This window comes from Chanodichthys erythropterus, chromosome 2 (assembly GCF_024489055.1).
Source record: "Chanodichthys erythropterus isolate Z2021 chromosome 2, ASM2448905v1, whole genome shotgun sequence".
Taxonomy (NCBI): Eukaryota; Metazoa; Chordata; class Actinopteri; order Cypriniformes; family Xenocyprididae; genus Chanodichthys; species Chanodichthys erythropterus.
In genome coordinates, this window is record NC_090222.1 from 41,263,969 (window position 1) to 41,284,572 (window position 20,604).

Genomic DNA, 20,604 nt, shown 5'->3' on the forward strand with positions numbered 1-20,604 from the left:
ACAAAAATAAATAGGTTCTAAATAGAACTGTTACTATAATCATAGAAAAGTCTTCCATAAGTCTACTTTTATTTTTTTTCCAAAGAAGAAAGAAAAAGAAATACGTGTTTGGGGCAACATCAACATCTCTATCCCTTTAACCCTCTGGTACTGTTCAGTTCAACAGTTGAGTTTGTGGCAGAACCATAAAGGTCCTTGTATTATTTTATGAACCACTACATAGCTATTTTAGCTATGAAAAAAATAGCTAAAACTAAACCCCTGGGCTTTAGGACACTTTAGGACACTTATCAATTTTAATTTAGTTTAATTTAATTTAATTTAATCTTGTCGGTTAATGAAAAGATGTTCGCGTCAGTTGAAAGTCAGGGGGGAAAAAAACAGAAATGAAACTGACAAGGCAACAATAATTTTCGTTCAGTTTAAGTTTTTCAAATAATATTTAGATTTTCTTATATTTCAGGTTTATTTCGATTAGCATAAAAGTTTTAATAGTTTTTGTTATGAATTAACTATAATAACCCTGCCCAGGCCACAGAACTGCATTACAGTAAATTTTCCCGCTGTATAAGTCACAAATATTTACAAAGATTCACTAATTATTTAATTCCGTCTGGGACACAATCTCAGGCCGGGAGTCTCACGCTCATCGAGGCCAATAAACCTACAGCTATTGTTGAAAACATAATTTACATTTACATTACGTTTAAGAAATTTGTGATTAGAATAGTATTTTACTATATATTGTTATATTCGATTTCTTGAAAATAATAGGCTATTAAAATGACTTAATTAAAATTCTTACCACTATCAAAAGTAAAAGCTCAGAATGACATATCCCAGAATATTATGTTTATAGATTATAATTATAAGTTTTACGTGCTTGAATTTGAAGTTGGTAATAGTCGTGAACATAGCATTAAATTGCGACTTTGGTGGTGTTTTTAAACAGTAGGCTACTACATACAACTTTGTATGCAATATACAATTTGTATCAAGGATATATCCAGTGTCATCAGAACACATGAAAGTAAAAGAAAAAAAGTGATTGATACAGAAAATACGAATACATAGGAAAAAACATGAGGGTAAGATATTAATTTATTATGGTGGTGACGTTCCCCTTCTTCTGTGTTGCGACTTACCCCTTCTCACACGTAAAAACTGTTTCCTTTGGTTGGTAGTCAATGGCACGATCCACCCGTCATAATCATCATCGTTCCATTAGATCATCAGATCGATTGTTAATTAGACACGAGAGTTCTTTGAACTTGAGAGTATAATGGCAGTATCAAGGCTTTCTATGTTCCGATGGTTAATTAAAGGAGACTCATATGGAGTTTGGGGTAGAAGAGGAAATAACACCTCAGCAGGCATGATATCTGCAGAATCCATTTCTGACATGAGGTAAACATGCAAATTTTCACTCAAAAGTTTGTTTGAGTCTTGTTGCATCACTGGAGTAGCTTTATTAGCCTTAACTTGGCACGCGTTCTTGTTTTTCCTCTATAGATTTTCTCAATCATTCTAAACGTTACTACAATCACATATGCACCGAAATATAACTGAGTGTTCTCTGTTACTGCACTGCAAATTAAAATATTAGTTTGAATTTGCGGAGCTCTCTAAAGCACATCTTGTCAGTACGCCATCTTGGGGCCTCCTCTTAGAACTCAACTGTTTAGACCAATGAGGATTAAGCTGTGACGTCATCAAGTGGTTTCACACAGAAGTAGATGATTCACTCCTCCATTTCACAACAGACCTGCAGCACTGACTGTCCCTTCAGCTCTTCTGTCGCTGTTTCTCCAGATCTTCAACCTTTATGATCACATTTATGGCTTTTTGTTGTTTAAATGTAGCATTTAGAAACTTGGGAAATTAGGAACTGTTGTAATTTGAAACCGTTCACCGAAATGCCAAAAAATATAAATCACATGGACATGCTTATATTTCTCTGTTTGTGCTTATGGAGTCTGAATGGTAAGTATTTTATGGCTTAATTTCTGTATACAGGCTATTATCATATTATATTATTTATTTATTTTATTTATTTATTTATTTATTTATTTATTCAAATGAACAAATCTGGTAAAACTCCAAATGTGGTGTTTGTGTTCAGGTGTGTTTGTTGCTGATGCAGTGAAGTCAGAGTCAGTGACTGAGGGAGAATCAGTCTCTCTGAACTCTAGTTTCACTCAAATACACACACAGGAAGAGATCCAGTGGAAGTTTGGTGATTTTCTCATAGCTAAAGTAAACAAAAACAAAGAGAGCAAGTTTTATGATGAAAGTGCTGAAGGGAGATTCAGAGACAGACTGAAACTGGATCATCAGACTGGATCTCTGACCATCATCAACAGCAGAACCACAGACTCTGGACTTTATACAGTCATCAGCAGCAGAAGAGACACGATCAACACCATCAATCTCACTGTCTATGGTGAGGAGAGAATAACTGTCCTGTTACATCTGTGGACTAAATGTTACTGAGAATATGATAAAATGATGGAGAATTCTGTGATGATGCTGATTAGGGCTGCACGATTAATCGTGATCGAATCGAAATCGCGATTTGGCTTTAGTGCGATTATGACAACGCAAAGGCTGCGATTTTTAATTCTATAAATATGTACACGGCATAGAGAAGGCTTGAAGAAAACATATAAATCACGTATTGTTGTAGTTGTCATACCTATTCATATTTATATTTATTCTACCTTCTTTTTATTCAGTCACAGCGATAGCATGACGCCCATTGGGGATTTCCTGGAACAGCGTTTGTTATATTGCGTGTATTTGGAGTATCTGCTCAAGGGCGCCCTCCGGCGTCCAGTATTTAACAGACATGTTTAGTGCTGAGTACTTGAAGTAAAGCTCACTCCTATTCAGGGTAAAAATAGGGAAAATAATTCCTCTCTAAAGAACTTTGAGGGGAACATATAATATGTTTTTCTCCAGCGTACAGAAGTGTACAGGATTTTTTTTTTTTTTTCTACAGTGGATGCATAAGAGACACGTAGTTCATATTAAATAGCTACATGGACTCCATTTTGATTTTGCATACCTCCTGTCACATAGGCGTCGAGCACCCACGGAAAATTACGAGATATTCTCCATGGATTTTAACAAGAAAAAAAATCGATTGCTATTGCTATCAGAAACGATCCTTATATATATATAGTTTATTTAAGGCCGTTTCAATGACGTTATTTTAATGGCAAAAGTCGAGAGCGCGTCCAGTGTTGAGCGAGCACAAATCTCAACTCGGATTTCCATCACTCTCGCGCTCGCTCAGATTCAGAATCAACTTTTAAAAAACTGTCCTTGCCCTGTCCCTAAAATGGTCTTCTTTCCTGGATTTAAAGTTGACAGAAGCTTTTAACCACCTGACATTCATGACTGACTGACGAAATAACACAGTGTAGGCTACCTTTAGGTAACGTTACTGTCTGATCATCAGATTTCAACGAGAGCACGACAACACTCATGAAAAGAATGTGCTTGTTTTGGGTCGAATTCAAATGAAACATCCAGTTGACATTCATTTGAGTTCCCTGGTATTGATATACAATCATAAATAAACTTCTTTGATCTTAATGAGAGAAAAAAAACTATGCGAGGGCGGATTCGAACCGCTGATAAATAGAGCACGGGAGAATTTCTGACTGTTTCAACGATAACTCTACCACGAGACCAATGGGGAATACTAAGACAAAATGCGGATTTGTCTAAAATATAATAGTAGTTCGATACTTAAATTGTAATGTAGCTATAAGAATGAGACTATAATATCTTAAAAAAAAATAAAATAATAATAACTACTGGAATAAAATAATAAGTTACTGGGCACCCACCGGCAGAAACATAAACCGGCGCCTATGCTTCCTGACAAAAATAAAGAAATTATTGAGACAGATTTTTATCATAATAATATAATATTTGATGATAAATCCTTAGACCTTTCTAATGATTTATAGACAAACTGCTTGCACGTTAACAGGTAACCCCACATTTTGTCATGCAAGTTTTAATTTTATTTTCTAATTATTATAGTTATATTTATAATTAAATACTAATGTTAAATACTTTAATAATGAAAGTTATTACAACAGTAATATTTCTTATTTGGTTTAGAATTTTTATTTAGCAATAATGATGATAATAATAATAATAACAATTAGTCAAAATAATATATTAGCACAAAATTTCGGGCCAAATTTTGCAGCCCTACAAACAAGCAAAACAAGCCTGGTATTGTTTAGATTTTTGTTTTTCATTTGTTTTAGAAAATCGCATTTTAAATCACAAATCGCAATTTTAACCAAAAAATTGCAATTCGATTTTTTTCTCCAAATCGTGCAGCCCTACTGATCATTTTATCCATAAGATCACAGTGATTTCTACTGAATCTGATTCATTCTGTCATGTTTTCAGCTCGTCTGCCTGTTCCTGTCATCAGCAGTAACTCTTCACTAAACTCTTCATCATCATCATCACCATGTTCATTGGTGTGTTCAGCTGTGAATGTGAGTCATGTGACTCTCTCCTGGTTCAAAGGAAACAGTGTATTCTCCAGCATCAGAGTGTCTGATCTCAGCAGCCGGTCTGATCTTCTTCTCCATCTGGAGTGTGTGGATGATTCCTACAGCTGTGTGCTGAACAATCCCATCAGAAACCAGACTCAACACCTCAACAACACTCAGCTCTGTCACACATGTGCTGCAGGTACTTCACTGATGATATCTGGTGTTTATTTATATTTTCACAAACTAAATTAACAATAATTATATATTTATGTTGCTCATTTTTTTTGTCTCAGAAGAGAGTATCCACTGTTGTGGTTCCACTGAAGCTGTGATCCGATTGGCTCTCTCTGCTCTGGTGGGCGTGGCTACTGTGGTTGTTCTGGTTTATGACATCAGATCCAGAAGTCTTGAACAGAAGAAGAGCGTCCAGAAATATCCATCAAACTCTGATTAATCAGATACTCAGGAAGGTAGAGATGTTCTTGAAAAACTGTAGATGTGATATTACAAGAAATATAATTTTAAAAATCATTATCATTTTTTTCAGCATCTGTTTGTCACTTTTCACAATATAAATAGTTCTAAAGTAGATTTTCAAATTTGCCTTAAAATATACACTGTGACACATCAATATATATAAACACACAATCAAACCAAAAATTATTCAGACATTTTTAATATTTTTGTTATATTTTTACTAGTGGGTGCAGGACACTAGTTCATTTATGTAAGTGAGGATAGCAAAATAAAGCAAACTGTGACATATTATACCCAAAAATTCTTCATTACTAGCAGTAAAATTGATAAAAAAAAAAAAATATTAAGACCAAAAATTTTTCAGACACTTTGACCTGACCATGTTTTGCTTAAGTGTTATCTGACATAATTATATATATAAAATTCCAAAGTACCAAAATTCCAGTAGTTGGTACCAATACCATAAAAATTTTATGTTTCTCGGTACCACAGCAAAATCTGTTGGAACAATTTTACTATTTTATATAGCCTATTTTAAAAGCATATTAAATATGGTAATCATACATATAAATATTTGGAGCATGTGTGTTTGTGTGTGTATATATACCTCAATGAAATAAATTGTAAAATTATATATATATAAAAATGCTCAAACATCCATTTTGTAACAGTGCATGTTTATTTTAGCTACTCCTTCAATGAAACAACACACTACAGCCTGTAAAACTATTAAATAAATATCGGCAAATAATGGTAACCTAAATAATAAGAAAGTTAAATAACACAAACTGTGTTAAATAAAAACTGACATGTAAGCAAAAGGTTTCTGTCCTACGGTGTTTTTTCTACTTTACCACAGTAAAGAATGCAAATAGCCTATAATAGGCCTAAAAGTGAATGAAAGAAATGTTTATAATCCCCTGGGTGAGTGAAGATTTGCGAAAAGAAACAGAGATTTCATGTCTAATGGAATAACTAATGGAATATTGTTAAATTCTCTGATAAATCAGGTGACCAGATCGTGATTTGCAAAACAGAACACAAAGCTTAAATTTATGGACTCATGTACCTCTGTCATTCTGCATGAACCAAAATGTTTCCATGCAAACCTATTATTTCTTTTGTAAACAAAGCTTTGAGCTTCACTTGTGTCATATTCATGTAAATACTGTCACAGCCCTATCAGTGGGTACCGAATATACCCGGATTCTCGGTACTCCCGGTACTACATAAATGCAGATAATATTTTGTATGTCCTCCTCTGGCCTTGATAACAGCTTGCATTATTTGCTTGTTTTCATGTGCTATTACACAGTCTCTGTTGTTAGTGACTGTAACTGGAGGTCTGAATAATAGTTTTAAAAAAGTAAAGTGATTTACTATTTTTTTTTTCTGCCTTTCTTATAAAACAGTAAATTTGAAAAGTTTCGAGCTCAAAGAATCGATGAGAAAATGATCTTGAAGTCTGTTATCTAAATAAAAGCATTAATAAGATTATTAGTTGTTTGCTGACAGATTGATGGGGTTACGATATGTTTTTAATTTCCTTGATGTTTTATTAGTTTATTGGAGTATGAATGAATATAGTGATACATGTCTGTCCCCATTTCACTGTTATATTTATGACAACAGAAAATACCATGATATTGATCAAACATTTGTTTTAAGCCATGATTAATGGTCAGCTCATTTAATTTAACTTGTATTGTTTATAGGTAAATGTAATGTTTTTTTGTTTTTGTTTTTCCTGTCGGTTTTCTTCTATTGTTTTAATGCTTTGTTTCTTTAATCTCTCATGATGATGTTTTTAGTGTGAACAGACTTTAATAAGTGGAAATAATTTCCTTTGAATAAACAAGTGATTATATTTGTTAAATTATTTAGGTTTTAGTCAGGAGAAATTTTTTAATTGTTATTTTGGGTCAAGAGCACATTTTAAAGATTTGTTCTTGTGAAATAAAACAATAAATCATTTAAAAGTTTGTCAGGATCTGCATGTGTCTTAAATGTAGCAATAACTTGACAAGAAGTAAGAAGGATGATGGATGATTTGACACCAGGACAGAGATGAGCAGAACTGTATAAATCTGAACTATATATTATTTCCACAAACAAGTTCAAACTATTGCATTTTTCTTTAATATATATGTATAATATATATAAAAGTGGGGCATGGTTAAAGCATAAATCATTTATTGTGCTTTAAAAAAATATATATATAATTGTTTTTTTTTTTTTTAATAAATCAATAAAATAGGCTAACATTAGATGCTCATGAAGAATCAGTTGCAGAACCAACTGCAGATACATGAAGGAACTAGGCTTTATATACAAAATGCCAGAAAAAAAAAATGAATGCAAGGTAAATTCTTGGTGTGAGATGACTTACCATTGAGATAATGTTGAGCACAACTCATTGATTTCAATAATACTTCATAACATGAAATTATAGCAAACTTCAGTATTTTTAAAGCAATCTTTTATAATACTGGACTGGGAGGAATGGGAAAATTAGTCATTAGTAATTCTTCTTAAACTTCACCGTTTAAGACTTCAGAAGCCATTATAACCCGTGTTACTGTAAACACTCGACGCTGTTCTTCTTCATCGTGCTCTAAACACTCACCCTACTAACAGACATGAAGGACAAATTAATGAGCGACAGTCGCTTTGTCATGTCCAGGGTAGGCAGTCTCAAGCTGTTGCAGCACCGTAGACGTGGAGTTAGTAATTGCTTTTTAAAAGTTTTTACTAAAATAGGTCTATAGAAGTGAGAAGCCACAGAGGCTCTGAAGGGAAGTGCTCTAGAGGAACTTATTATTCACTCTGAGTTTCACTACAGACCCACAGCACTGTCCTCTCCTGATCTTCTCACACTTTCTACCTTTATTAGACCATTTCTGCTGGGATTTCCTTTTCTGATCAAGACACAACAACATATCTGACATGTTTATATTCATCTGTTTGTGTTTATGGAGTCTGACTGGTGAGTATTTTTATGGCTTATTATTATTATTTGCTCACAAACAAACCATTCTGTTATTAACAATATTTTGTTTTAATGTGTTATTAGATTCATATAAACATTTATTTATGATGTTATTATTCTTATCCAATGATTGTTTCGAATTGAGAGAAACTCATAATCCAATCCGGTGACTCTCAGAGTATGTGTGTTTGTGTTCAGGTGTGTTTGTTGCTGATGCAGTGAAGTCAGAGTCAGTGACTGAGGGAGAATCAGTCTCTCTGAACTCTAGTTTCACTCAAATACACACACAGGAAGAGATCCAGTGGAAGTTTGGTGATTTTCTTATAGCTAAAGTGAAGAAAAACAAAGAAAGTGTGTTTTATAATAAAAGTGCTGCTGGGAGATTCAGAGTCAGACTGAAACTGGATCATCAGACTGGATCTCTGACCATCATCAACAGCAGAACCACAGACTCTGGACTTTATACAGTCTCCAGAGACACAACGATCAACACGATCAATCTCACTGTCTATGGTGAGGAGAGAATTACTATCCTGTTTGATGATTTGGGTTTCTTTAGTGTTCAATTTTGGCTATAGACTTTAAGAAAACAAGTATATTAAAAATGTTAGACCTGAAATAACATTGCTGACTTGTTAAGGCTATAGCAGTTATTCATTATATGCAGCTGAATAACTTTTATTCAATAGTCCTGCAAAATATTTAATTACAGATTGATGGTAAATGAGGCATAATAAAAAATGTTCTCAAATATTTAACTGAAAATTTCCATGCTTTATTCACAAATTACATCTAATTCATCTCAAGCAGTACACTGTTCTTTCAACATCAGATTGTTTTAAAATGCTCTACTTTTCACTCTTGATTTCTCATCTACTTCATTAATACACATTTATCCATATTCTCTCACATTTTTCAGCTGGTCTGTCTGTTCCTGTCATCAGTAGAGACTCATCATCATCATCATCTTCATCATGTTCATTGGTTTGTTCAGCTGTGAATGTGAGTCATGTGACTCTCTCCTGGTTCAAAGGAAACAGTTCATTCTCCAGCGTCAGTGTGTCTGATCTCAGCATCAGTCTCTCTCTTCCTCTGGAGGTGGAATATCAGGATAAAAACACCTACAGCTGTGTGATCAACAATCCCATCAGAAACCAGACCAGACATCTCAACATCACTGAACTCTGTCACAAACGTGCAGGTACAACAGCAATGATATATTTGGTAATTTGCTGAACTGATCTCTCAAGTTATATAGTTCAGATATAGTGTTTGCTGAAGGTTAGATTGACAGGTTTATTTGCTTTAACCCTTCATTGTGTCTATTCTGTATCAAGGCGTATCCTCGTTGATCATTGGACTGATCTCTGCTGCTGCTGCTGGATCTCTGTTGATTGTAGCTGTAGTCGGGATCTTCTGGATCTGCAGGAAAACAGACCAAGAGGGTCAAGTCAAGTCAAGTCACCTTTATTTATATAGCGCTTTTTATAATGCAGATTGTGTCAAAGCAGCTTTACATTGATAACTGGTATATAATTTTGGCTGCACAGCAGCTCATAAAGAATAGTGTAAATGCAGGCAGATCAAAGCACTGTTGAATAAATGTCAAGAATACTGTTGAATATCAAATGTCAAGTGTCCCCAACTAAGCAAGCCAAAGGCGACAGCGGCAAGGAACCCAAACTCCAACAGGTGACATCAGGTGGCAAATAGGTGTTAAAATGGAGAAAAAAAAAACCTTGGGAGAAACCAGGCTTAGTCGGGGGGCCAGTTCTCCTCTGGCGAACAGTGCTTTGTTACGATTCAGGTTGCTATCATAAGTCTGATAGGATCGCAACATTCAAAGTATTTATTCCAGTTCAATCCAGTTGAGGATCGTATTCATCACGCCGGTATGGACGGTTTGTTGAGGAACTGTGTTACTGACTGTTGTGTTGATGAGGCCTTCACAGTGGATGATCTAGTTGACTCGATCTCTGCTGATACTTCAGGGCTGTGTTGTGGTCGTGTTATGGCACAGATCCTCGATCTCACCTGGATACTGCCCGGATCTGGTTGACTCTGGCAAACCTCGGGATAAACAGAAAGACTAATATTAGCGTAGATGCCATTCTTCTTCTGATGTAACGAGTACATCTGGTGTTATAGGAAGTGTTCCCGGTTCCGGCTGACCTAATTTATGCAGCCTAATAATCCTTTAATGGATTTGAAAATATAAATTGATAATGTGTTATGTGTATGCCAGGTTAAAGAGATGTGTTTTTAGTCTAGATTTAAACTGACAGTTTAGTGTGTCTGCTTCCCGAATGTTACAACAGAGACACGGAGACTGAAGTAGAAGCAATCCAGTTAAGTATTTATTTGCAAACAGTAGAGCACAGAATGATAACAGGCAGATATGGCGTGATGAGAGATGAATGGGAAATAATACTGTCCTTTTCAACTTGCAGATGCTGGATGAGAGATGCAGTTGAGGGAGACGATGGAGACACTCACACACACAGGTAGGTTTGCACACGGGGAGACCAGGAGACGAAGGAGATGAAGGAGATCGCTGGAGCAGGTAGGTAAGTCGTTTGGGAGTCCTTAAGGTTAGCATACATAACATGTAGTGCGAACGAGACCGGACAGTGAGTGTGTGTGAGTGTGGTGGCTTTATGGTGCTGGTGATTGCAGGGTAATGACGTGCAGGTGGCGGTGATTAGAAGGCTGGTGATTGAGTGCGTGGGTACTGCAGTGAGGTGGAACCTGACGTGTCTGTGACAGTACCCCACCTCGACGCCGTGGTGGTCGTCCTCTAGGTCGTGGGGCAGGTCTGTCCGGGTGATTGGCGTGGAAGTTCTGTAATAGGATAGGATCAAGGATGTCATTCTTGGGTACCCATGAACGTTCCTCTGGGCCATAACCTTCCCAGTCAACGAGGTACTCGAGCTGACCACCACGGCGCCGGGAATCCAGGATCTCATGAACCACGTAAGCTGTGCCGTCCTCCAGGATGAGTGGAAGGGGGGGCTCGGCGGCTGCCACGTCAGGTTCTGTGGAGGGAACAACAGAAGGGTGGTGAGGTTTTAGCAGAGAAACGTGGAAGGTAGGATGAATTCTACTATACTGTGCAGGGAGTTGGAGACGGTAAGTGACGGGGTTGATCTGCCGAAGGATGGTGAACGGGCCAATGAAGCGGGGACTCAGCTTCTTGCAGGGCAGACGCATCCTGATGTCCCTGGTGGACAGCCAGACCTTCTGCCCCGGTTGATAGACTGGAGCGTCGGAGCGTCGAAGGTCGGCTGTCCTCTTGCGTCTGCGCAGGGCTCTCTGCAGTTGGTGGTGAGCTGAGTCCCATACCTCTCGCTCTCCCGGAACCAGTAGTCGACTGCAGGGACGTTGGAGGGTTCCCCATCCCAGGGAACAGCGGGGGTTGGTAGCCGAGTACGCACTGGAAGGGTGTTAGTCCAGTTGTGGCTTGACGGAGGGAATTCTGTGCGTACTCGGCCCAGCAGGTACTGGTTCCAGGAGTTCTGGTGGCCGTGACAGAAGGTACGCAGGAAGCGGCCAATCTCCTGGATCTTCCTTTCCGTCTGCCCGTTCGACTGAGGATGGTATCCAGATGACAGGCTGACGGTCACACCCAGGAGGGAGAAGAAGGCCTTCCAGACGTGGGAAATGAATTGAGGTCCTCGGTCTGAGACTATATCTTCAGGTATTCCATAATAGCGAAAAACATGGTTGAATAGCATCTCTGCCGTGGCCATAGCGGTAGGTAGACCCTCCAGGGGTATCAAACGGCAGGACTTAGAGAAGCGGTCTACCACCACCAGGATGCACGTGTGACCGTCAGACTCAGGGAGGTGGGTGACGAAGTCCACTCCCAGGTGTGACCAGGGTCGCTCAGGAACGGGCAGAGGAAGTAGCTTGCCGGTGGGAAGATGGCGTGGACTTTTGGAGATGGCGCACTCCCTGCAGCCCTGCACGTACCTTCTGACGTCGTTGGCCATGTTAGGCCACCAGAAGCGTTGTTTGAGCAACGAGAGGGTCTCATTGACCCCCGGGTGACCAGTGCCAAGTGATGAGTGGGTATTGTGCAGAAGTGGAGTGCGACGTGCCCGTGTGACGTATTGCAAGCCTTGGGGGCAACCCGGCGGAGTGCGTGCGGAGGCATTGGTGGAGGGAATGGTTTCTTCGGACCACTGGATAGGGTTCACGAAGATAGACTCCGGCAGGATCTTTTCAGGCTCTTCAGGCTTGTCCTCAGGGGAATGGATGCGAGACAGAGCGTCAGCTTTAGTGTTCTTAGAACCAGGGCGGTAAGAGATGGAGAAATTGAATCGAGAGAAAAACATGGCCCAGCGAGCTTGGCGAGGGTTGAGTCTTTTGGCAGCCTTCAGATATTCGAGATTTTTATGGTCAGTGAGAACTTGAAACGGATGAGTAGCCCCCTCCAACCAATGCCTCCACTCCTCAAGGGCAAGCTTGACGGCCAGGAGTTCGCGGTCACCGATGTTATAGTTGACCTCCGCCGGGTTGAGCTTGCGGGAGAAGAAGGCGCATGGATGGAGTCTACTTGGCGTCCCCTGCTGCTGGGAAAGGACCGCTCCCACTCCGGTGGTGGAGGCGTCCACTTCCACGATGAATGGTAGGTCCGGGTTAGGGTGGACGAGGAGGGGAGCAGTGGTGAAGGCTCTTTTCAGGGTCTCGAAGGCGTTGGTGGCAAGTTGGGACCAGGACAGAGACTTGGGCTGGTTACGGAGTAAGTTAGTGAGGGGACTGACGATGGTACTGTAATTCTTGATAAATCTGCGGTAGAAGTTGGAGAATCCTAGGAATCGTTGGAGCTCTTTGATAGTTGATGGAGTGGGCCAGGACTGGATAGCGGTGACCTTCCCCTCGTCCATCCGGATGCCACTGTGGTCAATGATGTATCCTAGAAACTGTACGGAGGGTTGGTGGAAAGAGCACTTCTCAGCTTTTAGGAAGAGGTGGAACTGTCGTAAGCGTTGAAGGACCTCCGCAACGTGGTGGCGATGTTCGGCCAAGCTCCGGGAGTAGATGAGGATGTCATCAATATATACCAGAACGAACTTGTGGAGATACTCCCGGAGCACCTCGTGGATGAAATCCTGGAATACGGAGGGGGCGTTGACTAGGCCATACGGCATGACGAGATATTCATAGTGTCCGGTGGGCGTGACAAAGGCGGTCTTCCACTCGTCCCCCTCACGTATCCGGATGAGGTTGTACGCGCTGCGGAGGTCCAACTTGGTGAACACAGTGGCACCGCGGGAGAGGTTCCAGGGCCGCTGGGACGAGGGGAAGTGGGTAGCGGAATTTGACAGTAATTTTGTTGAGGGCACGGTAGTCGATGCAGGGCCTCAAGCCTCCGTCCTTCTTTGCCACAAAGAAGCTTGAAGCAGCAGGGGAAGTAGACGGGCGGATGTATCCCTGTTCGAGTGCCTCTTTGATGTATTCCTCCATGGCCTTCTCCTCCGGTAGTGATAGGGGGTAAATGCGTCCCCTAGGCACTGGTTCACCCGGTAGCAGATCGATGGCACAGTCCCATGGCCGGTGTGGAGGACGTGTGGAGGGCGCGCTGCGGGCAGAAAACGTCACTGAAGGGGGCGTAGTCCGGGGGAACATCCACGGAGCGTTTCTCGACAGGGCTTTCGATAGAGGTGGCGTTCATGGAGAGAGACTTGGAGAGTGGAGACGTTGGAACAGGAAGCGCTGGGAAACAGTCGGGAAAGCAGTGATCGCCCCACTTCAGGATTTCGCCCGTGCGCCAAGAGATGGTGGGATTGTGTTGTTCCAACCACGGACGCCCTAGAACCACGTCAGCAGTGGATTCCTCCAGAACCAGCAGATGTACCTTCTCCGAGTGCAGGATGCCGACACAGAGTTGAAGAGGTCCCACATAATGACGGATGTTCTTACGGCTCAGGGGTTTGCCCGTGATGGAGTGGATTTGATAGCTAGTCGGAGACGGGGAGACTTTGAGGTTGAGTTGTCGGCATAGGGCACCAGAGATGAAATTTCCTGCTGACCCTGAGTCGAGGAGCGCCACCACTGGAACAGAGGTGTTTGCAGCAGTAAGGATTACAACAGTAGTGAGTGGTTTCATTTTTTTGGATAGAGGGAAAAATTGCACTCACCACGGGCCGAGGAGGACGGGTTGGGCATGTGGAGATGACATGCCCCGGTAATCCACAATATAAACATAAGTTCAGGGTCAGTCTTCTTTGTCTCTCATTAGTGGTGAGACGAGAATGATCAATCTGCATGGGTTCGGTGGCTGGTTCTGGAGAGCTGACGGGTTCGGACCGACGGAGGAGGTTGGTGATGGTTGACTGGCCCTGGTGCTCTAGGAGGCACGACTGCATACGGGACCCCACGCGAATGGCGAGTTGGATGAAGCGTTCCAGTCCAATGGAGTCCTCGTATGCAGCGAGATGCAGCCGCATATTGGGTTCCAACCCCTGACGGAATGATGTGATGAGAGCTTGTTCATTCCATCCGCTGGTGGCGGCTAGCGTTCGGAACTGCAAGGCATATTCGTTAACAGAGAGATTACGTTGTTTTAGATTATAGAGTTTCTCACCAGTCGATGAATCAGTCAGAGGTCTCCCGAAGACCTCTCGGAAGTGAGAGACGAACGCCGAGTAAGATCTGACCACAGGGCCCATTTGAGTCCACAGAGTCTGCCCATTGCAGGGCCTTACCTTGCAATTGCGAGATGATGAACGCTATTTTAGCCGTGTCGGTGGTGTAGAATTGCGGCTGCATCTCCAGGACCAGTTCGCATTGGAGAAGGAATCCGCTGCATTCCTCCGCCGATCCAGAGTAGGGCGCCGGTTTGGCCATGGGACTGGCGGTGAATGCAGGTGAGGAAGCGGTGCTGGCTGGTGCTGGAGTGGAAGCGTTGCCAGAGGAAGATGACGATAGCTGTGGTGTGAGTGCTCGGCGCAGCGTGTCCACGAGCTCTTGAAACGGGTCGTTGGTGCTCATACTGTGAAGTTGTTAAGGTCCGGTCTTCTGTTACAACAGAGACACGGAGACTGAAGTAGAAGCAATCCAGTTAAGTATTTATTTGCAAACAATAGAGCACAGAATGATAACAGGCAGATATGGCGTGATGAGAGATGAATGGGAAATAATACTGTCCTTTTCAACTTGCAGATGCTGGATGAGAGATGCAGTTGAGGGAGACGATGGAGACACTCACACACACAGGTAGGTTTGCACACGGGGAGACCAGGAGACGAAGGAGATGAAGGAGATCGCTGGAGCAGGTAGGTAAGTCGTTTGGGAGTCCTTAAGGTTAGCATACATAACATGTAGTGCGAACGAGACCGGACAGTGAGTGTGTGTGAGTGTGGTGGCTTTATGGTGCTGGTGATTGCAGGGTAATGACGCGCAGGTGGCGGTGATTAGAAGGCTGGTGATTGAGTGCGTGGGTACTGCAGTGAGGTGGAACCTGACGTGTCTGTGACACCGAACAATGCTAGGAAGATTGTTCCAGAGTTTAGGTGCCAAAATAGGAGAAGGATCTACCGCCTGCAGTTGATTTTGATATTCTAGGTATTATCAGCTGGCCTGAATTCTGAGATCGCAATAAACGTGAAGGACTATAATGCATTAAGAGCTCGCTTAGGTACTGGGGGGCTAAACCATTTAGTGCTTTGTAAGTAATTAGCAAGTTTTAAAATCTATACGATATTTAACAGGAAGCCAATGCAGTGACGACAGAACTGGGCTAATATGGTCATACTTCCTAGTTCTAGTAAGAACTCTAGCTGCTGCATTTTGTACGAGCTGCAGTTTATTTATCAAGAGGGAGGAACAACCACCCAGTAGAGCGTTACAGTAATCTAACCTCGAGGTCATGAAACCATGAACTAACTGTTCTGCATTCTTCATTGAGAGCATACGTCGTAGTTTAGATATATTTTTAAGATGGAAGAATGCAGTTTTACAGATGCTAGAAACATGGCCTTCAAATGAAAGATTGGTATCAAAGAGCACACCCAGATTCCTAGCTGACGACGAAGACTTAACAGAGCAGCCATCAAGTGTTAGACAGTATTCTAGATTATTACGTGAAGAAGTTTTTGGTCCAAAAATTAGAATCTGGTTTTTCTGAATTTAGTAGTAGGAAATTACTGGTCATCCAGTCTTTTATATCAGCTATACATTCTGTTAATTTTCGTCAGGGCGTGAAGAAATATAGAGCTGAGTATCATCAGCGTACTAATGAAAACGCCATGCTTCCTAATGATATCTCCCAAGGGTAGCATGTACAGAGTGAAAAGCAATGGTCCTAGGACTGAACCCCGCAATACTCCATATTTAACTTGTGATTGATATGAAATCTCATCGTTTACTACTACAAACTGATAACGGTCAGATAAGTATGATTTGAACCATGCCAATGCAATTCCACTAATGCCAACATAGTTTTCAAGTCTATTTAAGAGAATATTGTGATCGATAGTGTCAAATGCAGCATTAAGATCCAGTAACACTAATAAAGAGATACAACCACGATCTGATGATAAGAGCAAATCATTAGTAACTCTAATGAGAGCAGTCTCAGTACTATGGTACGGTCTAAATCCTGACTGGAAATCCTCACAGATATTATTTATTTCTAAAAAGGAACATAGTTGTGATGAAACTGCCTTTTCTAGTATTTTTGACAGAAAAGTGAGATTTGAGATCGGCCTGTAATTGACTAATGCTCTAGGATCAAGTTGTGGTTTTTAATAAGAGGTTTAATAACAGCAAGCTTAAAAGTTTTCGGTACGTATCCTAGTTATAAAGATGAATTAACAATATTAAGGGCAAGTATTCCCTACTGCTGAGATATATGTACAAATATAAGGTACAGTATGTAAATTTCCCTGCTAGAAGTCATGACTGTATGAGATCATATTGATTTCTGTTATCTGATGAACACAGTAGAAGATATTTTGAAAAATATGGGAAACCAAACAGTTGGCGGTAGCTACTGACTTCCATAGTATGGGGAAAAATACTGTAGAAGTCAATGAATGTTTGGTTACCCACAATCTTTAAAATATCTTCTACTGTGTTCATCAGAAGAAGGAAATTCATAAATTTCAGGAAATTCAAGTTTGGATCAACTTGAGGGTGAACAAATGATGACAGAATTTATTTATTTATTTATTTATTTATTAGTGTAACGGAGGCCAGCTAGTAGTTGCTGTGCGAGTAAACCTCACTCCTCAAGTTACCATAAATAAGTGTCTGTTATTACCAACATTTGTCCATAAGTACAATATAGTTTCCATGTACATACATACATGTTAGTAAGTAAAGTAATATTTCTGTGAGTTGCCATATACGGACACTATAAGTAAGTGCCTGTTATTACTCAACACTTGTCTATAGGTACAAAGTAATAACCATGTATGTACCATTGGAAAGTTCAGCAGTGTTTCTTATTAGTTTCCATGTACAAGTACCTTGTGTTACCACTCTTTTACCTGTATGTACAACATAATTACTATATATGTACCAGGAAAGTACACATACTGTAAAATAAAGTGCAACCCTGCCTGTGTTAACCCTTTTGAACTATTGATAAATTCTGTCTGACCAGTCTCTTCGCTTCTGGGTCATCTGCTGAACATAACACCTTCCACTTCAATCAGAATCAAGCATCGCACAACACTGTATTATTATAATATTATTATATTAAAATAATGAAAATCAGTGCTGCAGAAAAAGCAACAATAATTCTTTGTCATTTTTGTAGAATCAGTTCAGAGCGGTGAAGAAATCACATACGCTGATCCCACATTCTACAAACGGAAAGCACAGAAATCGGTATGAACTTTAATTCTGTGTATGTGTGTGTATTATTTGAGCTAAAAGTCTGATCTGATCTAGATGTGTATTTGTGTGTATAAGTTAAAATAAATGATAAATGTTCAGTAATGTTCTTGATGACTACATCTGTGGTGTGTTTTCTTACAGAGAGCTCAAGAGGAGGAAGTTGTGGTGTACGCAGGAGTCGCCATGAGACATTGATAAAAATGTGCTTCTGTTGAAGGACTGCCAGCTTTCTAAAACCCAAAGATCCAACAATGGGAAAGGAGGTGTATTAATATAGTAGAGAGGTTATATTATTATGTGTGAATATAACAATATATGTGTATTTTATGTCACAGGAATCAGGCACAAGTGATGTGATCTAGTTTACAGTATTCAGAGGTTAACCCCTATTCTTTAACCTGAAAATCGAACCCTCACACAATTTTGGTGACATCATTCAAAAAAGGGAAATGAATGGTTTTATTCCAGGGCTTCTGAGCAGTGCTTTTGTTGTGTGTATGTTTGTAGATTGTTCCGTTAGAGTAATGTGTACAGACAGTTTTGTATTTCTCTGCTGGAGCCTGATGGAACCTGATTGAGGTGAACATGCTCAGTGAACATGTTCTTTCATATCTCTCTCACTGTCATATATTTGTAAGTGAAAATGTTTATATGCAGTCATTTATTTCAAAATCTTCATATTTTATTGCTTTGACACTTACTCCTTTACTCCCTTTTTGTAGTGTATTGCTCATTTTGCTCTATTTTGTAGGAAATACCAAAACAAATAAATACATAAACAAAAATATTAAGAATTTCCACAGATATCCTTTCTATTTCATTATGTACTATATTTCAAAATGATATACACTTTTATTCAGAAAATAAAATCTTCTATATGCCATTTATTGAGATAACAACATAAAGTTAAGTCTTTAAAGTTAAAAACTGACTTTTGTAATGAACTTTTTAGCGATATTACATGTATTTAATCAATTCATGGGTGAAATATATGAATATAATAAATCATAAAGCCTTATGATAAATTATGGTACATATATCGAACCCAAGAGGGAATTATGCACATACATTGTGAATTAATTACAATGAATTATAATCAATTACATATATGATCAGTTCTAATTTAATAGTTATTTAGAGAAACTGTCCAAGTTTGTCCAGCAAACTGTTAGTTTTCTCACAGACTATTATAAAAGGAATGTCATTCTCTGGCCACAAGAATAAACTCCTATTTTAGCATCAAAGCGTAAAGCAATGTTACAGGATCAACAACGAAGAAGTGAATTGGTGTTTCTGAATGAGCAACAGAACAATCGAGCATGAATATAATGTATTTAATATATGAAACTGATAATACAAAGGTTATGCGGCCAAATAGACACAAAGGATATACATACAAAAACAAACGTAAAGGCAGGAAAAGAGAGGTGATCACAGCAGTGGCAAATTAAAAAACAGTTAAACCTTTGAGAGCCAGCAAAGAAATCAATTTAAACAAATTTTAAAAGATTACTTGCATGAGTTCGATCAGTGTGCAGGAGTTCGTAGAGTTTCAGTGCGCTTCCGAGAGGGCGTTCTCTGGCGGGTTTTCCAAAGCGAGATTAAGATAACCGGAAAACAAAGAAGCGAGACCGTCTCCTAGGTGATAGAGGCTGACGGAGGCTTAACAACAGGAAAACTTGTACGAGGAAAATGGTCGTCCCGAAAGAAGATGAGCGCGTGATGGAAACGCGGTCGCTGTGACGTCCGGGAGAGATGTGCGTGAGAGGGTGATGGACAGTTCAGAGATAATCGAAAGACAAAAGAAAAGTTGCATGTTGTTGTCTTTTATGGGAAAACAAGCCAATACGCCTCCTTGGTTGAAACAACCAATGGTCAGGGTGCAGTGTTTGGCAGGCAAAACTTTCTTTGTCTTGTCTTGCGGCTCGATTTGCATAATATATGAGGTATCAGATCGGAGTGTATTTTCTTCACAGTACCATTAAAAATAGAACAATGCATTTTATAGTAATGTGACATACATTGATGAATAAGGCATAAAGAGAGATTTACAAAGAAACCCATCTTGTCAGGTGGCAAAAACCATTAAGGGAAAATACAGTTTTACAAACAGGGAAGATACAGTATACTCAAATACTGGCCACTATGAGTACTGTGTGATGCCGTATGGACTTGTCAACACCCCCTCCGTATTCCAGGACTTCATGCATGAGGTGCCCCGGGAGTTCCTACACATGTTTGTGATTATTTACATCGATGACATCCTCATCTACTCCCGGAGCCTGGCCAAACATCGCCATCATGTTGTGGAGGTCCTCCAACGCCTGAGGGCTTTCCACCTGTTCCTGAAAGCTGAAAAGTGCTTGTTTCACCAGTCCTCAGTGCAGTTCCTGGGTTACATCATCGATCACAGTGGTGTCCGCATGGACGAGAGGAAGGTTTCCGCCATCAAGGATTGGCCACTTCCCATCACCATCAAAGAGCTCCAGAGATTCCTAGGATTCGCCAATTTCTACCGAAGATTCATCAAGAACTACAGTACCATCACGTCTCCACTCACCAAACTGCTCCATGACAAGCCCAAGTCTCTGTCCTGGTCTCCAGCAGCGGGAAAAGCCTTTGAAGATCTCAAGATCACCTTTACGACTGCTCCCCTCCTTGTGCATCCCGATCCAGAACTCCCTTTCATGGTTGAAGTTGATGCATTCACCACAGGAGTGGGAGCAGTCCTATCCTAGCAGCAGGGGAAACCAAGTAGAC

General features: G+C 40.2%; 1 protein-coding gene across 5 annotated transcripts; it reads left to right on the forward strand.

The window, feature by feature from the left end:
- Positions 1-1,766: 1,766 nt before the first annotated feature.
- Positions 1,767-18,638, forward strand: LOC137002322 (SLAM family member 8-like). Of its 5 annotated transcripts, XM_067361909.1 has the most exons (7): positions 4,861-4,999; positions 7,900-7,992; positions 8,194-8,508; positions 8,915-9,196; positions 9,333-9,450; positions 17,765-17,835; positions 17,986-18,638. In XM_067361909.1, the coding sequence occupies exons 2-6, from the start codon at positions 7,953-7,955 to the stop codon at positions 17,781-17,783; spliced, it is 774 nt and encodes a 257-aa protein (XP_067218010.1). In that variant the 5' UTR covers positions 4,861-4,999; positions 7,900-7,952; the 3' UTR covers positions 17,784-17,835; positions 17,986-18,638. The 5 variants fall into 5 exon arrangements, with proteins under 5 accessions (XP_067217975.1, XP_067217992.1, XP_067217982.1 ...); XM_067361874.1 differs by lacking the exons at positions 8,915-9,196; positions 9,333-9,450; positions 17,765-17,835; positions 17,986-18,638 and adding exons at positions 1,767-1,983; positions 2,123-2,443; positions 4,438-4,728 and having other exon boundaries at positions 4,823-4,999; positions 8,194-8,237; XM_067361891.1 differs by lacking the exons at positions 8,915-9,196; positions 9,333-9,450; positions 17,765-17,835; positions 17,986-18,638 and adding exons at positions 1,767-1,983; positions 2,123-2,443; positions 4,438-4,728 and having other exon boundaries at positions 4,826-4,999; positions 8,194-8,237.
- The last annotated feature ends 1,966 nt before the right edge of the window (positions 18,639-20,604 follow it).